The sequence below is a fragment of the Crotalus tigris genome, unplaced genomic scaffold (genome assembly GCF_016545835.1).
Source record: "Crotalus tigris isolate CLP2741 ecotype Arizona unplaced genomic scaffold, ASM1654583v1 scf7180000021260.452406, whole genome shotgun sequence".
In the NCBI taxonomy this organism is placed as follows: Eukaryota; Metazoa; Chordata; class Lepidosauria; order Squamata; family Viperidae; genus Crotalus; species Crotalus tigris.
In genome coordinates, this window is record NW_024098422.1 from 196,043 (window position 1) to 203,636 (window position 7,594).

Below are 7,594 nucleotides of genomic sequence, written 5' to 3' on the forward strand. Positions count from 1 at the left end.
CCAGGACACAACAGAAACAATCTGCATTTTAAATCAAATTCAAATGTTGTAAATTTCAATATCCACTGGGTTTTTTTTTTTCAACAACTGACCGAAAGAGTCGCTGTCACTTTAAGGAAGAACTGGAACAGATCCCAATCAGGGAAACAGATGTGACCGGTTTGCTTGCGCAACTTGATTAAGGGAACGGGGAGGAGCGGACTATATTTAAAGCAAAACATTGAGGGAGTCAAGCTGCTTTGCTGTAGGGAGGGCTTCTCTTCTTACTCCAGCAACGATGCTGCTTCTCATCTTCCAACAATGCATAAAATTCCTCACCCTGCCCATCCATGTGCTTGCCTATTTTGGATTATGGGACCCTATTTGTAAAAAAATATTCCCATTTTTCATGCTGGCATTGAGCAAAATCTACAATATAAGAATGCATAAGAAAAAGGAGACGCTGTTCAAAAACCTGCGGGACTTCGCTGACGACTCGGGAAAGCTCCACCTGCTGGAGATCGGCGTGGGCCCCGGCACCAATTTTCGGTTTTATCCACCAAACTCACGCGTTACCTGCGTGGACTACAATCCCAACTTTAGAAACTTCCTCCTGAAGAGCATGGCTCAGAATACGCACCTGCAGTTCGAGAATTTTGTGGTCGGCTCTGCCGAGAACATGTCTTCAGTACCAGACGGCTCTGTGGACGTGGTGGTTAGCACGCTGGTGCTTTGCTCTGTCAAGAATACCCAGGCTGTGCTGAAGGAGGTTCTGCGAGTGCTCAGACCGGTAAGTCGAAGGGCAAGGAGAGAAATTCAGTCTGGTCTTTCCAGACCACCGAATAATGAGCACTAGGCTGTGCATGCTTTGAAAATAATGGGGAGCTTTAGATCCCCCAAAACAGCACCTCTCCGTTGCGCTTTGTGCTGATTCTCAGGCTTAACGTAAATGGGATTCCTTCTTAAAGCAACTGCACCTTTCCCGCCTGCCTGTGTTTCTGAATCATTTTCAGACGGTGTACAACTTTAATGAATATATGCACAACTTTAATGTTAGTAAATGGCAGCAAGCCTCTTGCCTGAGAGAGGAGCCTGCTTGGTACTTCAGTGGCAGATCTCCAGAAAATACTAGGTTGAAGCTAAACTGGAAAGTTAAAACAACTTTCTGAGCAATGACAAGCCACTTTTGAATTGTTTCCAAAAATACCCCCCCCCCAACGGGGAAGTCTGCATGAAATCACCAGGCATCAAGTTTGATTTGGAGGAGACTTGAGTAGGAACCCGAATAGATCAAGCTAACATGGTAGCAGGAGGACAAAGAGGCTTACATGAGGAAAACATAGGGAAAAGAACATTATGTTGTTACAGCACAGCTATGTCTGCTGGGGCACAAACTACTTTGGGAGTTTTTTGGCTAGTGTTTCATTCTGCGGAAGCCTCTGTTTCTTAAGTAAATAAACTAAAGGTTGCTCTTCACCTTTAAATAAAAGTTTAAAATGGTGCCCCAAATCAGCCATTTCCCTGCAGAATTTCAAAGCTATGTTCGTGTAGTGATAAGAAGCACAAAGAGAGTCCAGTGGCTTTTGGATACTATATACTGTATATATATATATACATATTTGTTTTCTGAGGTTTTCGCGGGTATTTGTATGTAGGTCTTTGGTTGTTCGGGTTTTCTCCCGCGTAAAATTGGAAGTGCGTTGCCAAGACACTTCCAATTTTACGCGGGAGAAAACCCGAACAACCAAAGACCTACATATATATATATATATATATATATATATATATATATATATATATATATATATATATATTGATATATTGATATTGTATGCAATTTGAGAAATAATCTACGTGTTTGCCGTACAGAGAAAATTAGCAGCCATTTCCATGGGTGGAATAGTTACTCTGTGCTGCCCTCTGTAATCAAATAAAAATCACCAGTAAAGCCAATGTAATCTTCCATATAGGAAATGTAGGGTTGTTCCTGGAACGTGACTAACATTTAGATGTTATTCTTCACAGGCTATTTGTCCAACTAGCTAGTTTGTCTCCAAAGAAACATAGTGTTTATTAAACTTTATTGTTGTGTTTATAGCTATGTTCATCTAATTTTTGTTTTTTACATTTTATTGAATTATAGAATAAAATACAAAATATAAAGCAAATAGTAGGACACCATGGGGAGAGAAAGAGGAAAGGGAAGGGAGGGAGAGAAGGGAGGAAAAAAGTAATTGACTTCCGACTTCCTCTATTGCAGTAGAATAAAGCATTAATATCAAACCTCACCTTTTTACTTTTTCATAATAGTATAAACTACCCATTTCTGTAACAACAGACAGTAAGGTTTGGTGCTCCAAACCTCAGATTGAATTTGGCTTCTCTTATGAAACTACTCAGGCAAGCTTGTATTTCCACAGACTATTTAGATTTTGAAGTATGTTCCTTTCTTTGTTATCCACTTGGCCTTGAGTAAATTACAGTTCTAATCTAGCAACTGTGTGTAAGTTGAAACCTGAAAGAGGACTGCTTGTTCCATACACAAACGTTTCCTTCCAGAGAGAGTGAAAAACTTTTGAAACTACTTGCAGCCAGAGGCTGCTCAAGGAGTGTCTGTCTCTGTGTTGTCACTTGCTCTGGGACTTGCCACAAACGTCAGAGCATTTGGGGAACAATTGGAGCAATAAAGGGGCAGTTGGAACTGTCAGCTGACTATGTTGCCTCTGTGCTGTGCCCTGGATCCTCACAATTATCCTTCTACCATTTCTGCTTGTCAAGATACGAGACTTATTTTATTCTCCCCATCATTCCTTTGAAATTTTGGTGACTGCATCTTAAAAGGATATTATAAAGTGAGGAAGAAGCAGTGAAGGGCAAATAAAATGAACCACTCCCTTAAAAAGACAAGCTCCAACATTTGATACTTTTTAGTATAGAAGAAAAGGAAAACAGTTCAGCAATTAAACTTGTGAATCTGTAGTTATTAGAAAGGGATTTATCTTTTCTCATAATAATGGTATCTAGAGCAAATGCAGCCTCACTGGATATTTGTGATAAAATAGCCCTTTTATATTGGAAAGAATTGAGATAACAAATGAGTTAGGAGACTGTTATCCAAATATAAGTTGTTACTGTACATACATTACAGCTTGTTTGTCCTTTAATAGGACTTGTTTGAATTTCGGGTCAAGTGTATCTCTTTATTCATTTAGCAATAGATAAATCAGCTTCCTTCATCGTATCTTGATGTATTGAGTTCTAGTCCCGTCTTGGCCATGAAAGCCACCTGGGTGACTTTGGGCCAGTCATTCTCCTCGGCCAATTCCCCTCACACAATTGTTGTTGTGGTGAACATAGGAGGAGGAAAGTGTGCTGGATGTGCTCTCCGCCTTGAGTTATTTGTAAATATAATAAAGCAAGGATATAAATAAAAGAATAAATTATTAAAATTTTGAGTTTGATATGCGGAAATATATTGAACTGGTTCACCTACTTTGTCACCGTCCTTAAATAAAAAAGGTCAATTCTGCAGTTTTCTTAGAACTTGAATTTCCTGTAAATCATTAATGGCTAAATTGTATTCCAATTTCATTTTGTCTCTTTACTTAATTATTGCTTCAGATCCCCAGGAAGTTATATAACAACAATTTTGATTACAGTGTGATTTTTTTTTATGTAATATCAAAGTGTTCTGCTTCAAATTCTTTCTTTTTTGTATTATTTTACTTTTTCCAGGGTGGTGTATACTGTTTCATGGAACATATAGCAGCTGACAGATCAACCTGGACCTACTTCTGGCAACAAGTCTGTAACCCTACCTGGAAATATGGGGGAGATGGGTGCTCCTTGTTAAGAGAGCCCTGGAAAGATTTGGAGAATGCGGAGTTTTCTAAACTGAACTTGCAACACTTCATAGCCCCAATATTCCTAAGTGTGATTTGTCCCCATATTTATGGATACGGTGTGAAGTAATTGTTCAATCTGGAAAAAAGCGTCTTTCAGATTTCTGAGTTTAAGGAATTAACACTAACAATACATATACTGCTATAAGAAAAGGGTTTCCTCTATTTATATGATTCAGAATGGAGAAAGGTTCCTAAAAGTTCAGGCTGCACTAAGCCTAAATGGTACCTTGGATCAGGTTTGGAGGGAGGGCAAATAATAAAGATAAAAATTAATATAAAAGAAAAAATCAATCCAAAGACTATTTGGGGGGGGTCAAACTCGCCGCGTCACGTGACATGCAACGACATTTTCCCCCTTGCCGGAGCTGGGGTAGGCACAGCTTCCATGTGACACATCCGGCCCGTGGGCTGGCAGTTTGATACCTCTGCTCTAACTTAAGCAGAAGTGGAGGAGAGACTCTTGCTTAAATAGTACTTCAGGCAGAAGCTTTGATGGCCTTTAGGCAGTGGTGGGATTCAGCCAGTTCAGCAGAACAGGTAGTTAATTGTTTGTTGCCCAGGCCGAGAATGGACTGCCGGAAGTGGCATCCACACAGTGAAGCGGTTGTTCACATATTTGAATCCCACCACTGGGTAGAAGGTTACAATAACATCATTCCTGAAGATCTCTCTTACCTTTCTCAGCTTCTTACTGCCTATACTTGTAGAGTGGATAAAACTGCATATATTGACATGGAATTAGACTGAAAGCTAAGGCTTAGCATTTAGAAACTGATAATGTTGTATCAAAGCTTGCTAACTGCTGAATTATGTATTATTTCCTAGTTTTACTTATCATGCTTTTCATTTTCAATAAAAACAGGGTTTGGGTTTTTTTTTCCCTCTGGTGAACCTTGTCTCACGACTTTTTCTGAGTATGGGCAAATGCAAATATTGGATCCCCTGGTTCTGGGGTATATTGTGAATTGTGTAACTGATCCATGGAAAAGCCTAGCCATAAATAATCACTTTAAGTGGGGACTGAGAAGAGATGTGTTGTTAAACTTTAACCTGATATTTACATGTTTGTAGAAACATTTTTGGAAAATAATTTGGCTCATTTGTTCAGCTCCACCCCATCGCATTTCTATCTGTCATTTACAAAAGGTCCCAGATCAGCAGGGACTCACTTTGTGGCCAATTAACGAAAAGTAGTGGTGCAGCACAGAGAATCTTCCCTGTTGATGCCCCCTGGGAGATTCCAGAATTCCAAAATCACAGATTTATATGCCCTCAGCCTAGTGCTTTTTTTCATTTTTTAAATTAATTACAGTCAAAGACTTATACAGAAAAAAACAAACTGTTTAGAAATAAACACAAGGTAAAAGAATGAACAGAATATTACAGATAGCCCTTGACTTAGGACCCGTAACTTAGCAACCCTTCAAAATTATGACTGACCTGAAAAATAATAATAGTAATAGTAATAAAAAATTGGAAGGAACCTTGGAGGTCATCTAGTCCAACCCCCTGCTCAGGCAGGAAACTCTATACCAGTGATGGCGAATCTTTTAGAGACCAAGTGCCCAAACTGAACCCCAAAACCCACTTATGTATTGTTGTGTGCTGGGTGGGCATGGCCCATTGGGTGGGTGTGGCCCATTGGGTGGGTGTGACCCATTGGGTGGGCGTGGCTGCGGTGGTAACAGCAGACTTGGTGGAACTAAAAAGTTCAATCAATCAATTCCAACTTTGCGAGATCTTTTTTTTTCCTGCGAGAAGTTGAAATTGATTGATTGAACTTTTTTTTTTTTTTTTTGCACACGGCAGCGGAGGCCTAATGCGAAAAGGTTTTATAAAACCCAGCTGAAGGCCTAGACCTGGGGCGACGGCACACGTGCCCAGAGAGGGCTCTGAGTGCCGCCAGTGACATGCGTGCCATAGGTTCGCCACCACGGGTAAAGGGTCTCCTGCTTGAGCAGAGGGTTTGAGTAGAAGACCTCCAAAGTCCCTTCCAACTATTATTTTATTAAATCACTTATTAATATTTTGTTCCTTTCTAGGCTTTAATTTGTGTTTTAAAGGGGAATACTTGTAGCTCAGGGTTGAATTGAGGGAATCCTTGGTGCTCTCTGAGCTTGGTTGTTTTCTTGCAGACGTTTCATTACCCAAATTAGTGCTAACATCACTAATATCATCAGTGCTAGGTAGGCACTGATGATGCCACCTAGTTTGGGTAATGAAACATCTGCAAGAAAACAACCAAGCTCAGAGAGCACCAAGGATCCCTCAGTTCAACCCTGGACCCCACATTCTATTTTACATTAAAAAAAATTAATTGCTAATTTCTGCTTGTTTAAAATTGAAATGCTTGTATAAAATTGTCACTTTCAAAAAGAGAAATATTTGAGTTATCACTGAAACATGGAAAATGGATCACCAAAGAGACTGTTTGTAAATAAGGAGTACTGCAAAGGTTGATTCTGAGTCTTTGCTCAATACAGTACTTGAACTGCAGATACCATAGGATTTGGGGGCTAATCTTTCCTCTGAGTTAGAGAGGAACTCTACCCATGAAAACCTCTTCTACTTCTCCTCAACTGGTTCTCTCTGATGCTGAGAGGTCATTCACATGTTAGGAATGACCTGCAGAATTCTGGATTCAGTAGATCACCTTCTTTAAGCTACCTAATAGCAAAAGCCTCCAGCTATATTATAGTATATTGCAGAATAAAAATAGCAGTTACACGAGGCAATGAAAGGCAGGATAGATGAAAATGCATCACTTAGTGATGATCACAGGAAGTGGTTAACCAGGTGAACCAGGCTCCAAATGGTGGCAATCTTTAAAGATCAAAACGCTGGGCCCCCAAATGGGATGAGAACTTACACAAAGATAAATACCAGCACACATATTATCACCCAGGTCTAGTTAGCAATTAAGCTGTCGTATTCTGTACCAAGTGGGTAGTTTTCTAAAAAGGCATCACGTGCTGTAGTTGCAGCTGCCTGAATGCCAAAGAACTGTGCAATGAAAAACATATAACCCAGTGACACTATGCAGCAGGTCTAAATTCTAGGGCAGTATTGCAGTTGTTCTATACTTAGTTCATTAGTTTCGCCCTCAGTTCTCCCATCTGTAAAATGGCTGAAATAGTAGAAGTATTTCCTTGTGAGGACTCGGTTTATAAAGGGTTCAAATCTCAAACCATGACAGCCCTGATTAAGAGGGTTGCATCCTAAGGTCAGATTGAAGCCCAGCAGCTTCTCTGCACAATGATAAATGAGGATTTGGGTGTTGCATCGCATCTACCATGTGTCTGCCTGCTCAGCATTTGTCAGCCAGAGTTCCCTAAAGCTGAGTTGAGAAAATGAAGTTTGAAAATCCCATGAGATACTGCCTAACCTACAAGGTGTCCTATTATTTTTATATAATACCATGACCTAGCATTTTCAGGCTTCTGCTGAGAGACCCAAGCCTTTTAGTGCAGGAGATGGGCCTCATAAAGAAGATTGCTTAAAGAAAAAAAAAATGCTTTGGATACGTTTCAGTGGATCAGTCTAAGGCAGGGGATGGGAATCTTGTCCCTTTTATGACTTGCTGGCTCAGGAATTCTGGGAATTGAAGTCCACAAGTCATAAAGGGTACAAGATTCCCCGCTGCTGGTCTAAGGGATAGGAGCTCTCCGGGTTTTCTTTATGTAAATGCCATCAGTCCCAGACCTAATGGC

At 40.2% G+C, this 7,594-nt stretch overlaps 1 protein-coding gene across 1 annotated transcript; it reads left to right on the plus strand.

Moving 5' to 3' along the window:
• The first annotated feature begins 243 nt into the window (after positions 1–243).
• LOC120320253 (methyltransferase-like protein 7A) lies at positions 244–4,775 on the plus strand. Its single transcript, XM_039369826.1, has 2 exons — positions 244–769; positions 3,715–4,775. The coding sequence occupies exons 1-2, from the start codon at positions 278–280 to the stop codon at positions 3,949–3,951; spliced, it is 729 nt and encodes a 242-aa protein (XP_039225760.1). The 5' UTR covers positions 244–277; the 3' UTR covers positions 3,952–4,775.
• The last annotated feature ends 2,819 nt before the right edge of the window (positions 4,776–7,594 follow it).

What these genes read in the sequence shown, in the direction of transcription:
- LOC120320253 (XM_039369826.1), top strand. Translation starts at nt 278, where the DNA reads ATGCTGCTTCTCATCTTCCAACAATGCATAAAATTCCTCACCCTGCCC. An exon ending in TTCTGCGAGTGCTCAGACCG is followed by an intron (nt 770 to 3,714) that starts GTAAGTCGAAGG and finishes TACTTTTTCCAG; the next exon opens with GGTGGTGTATACTGTTTCAT.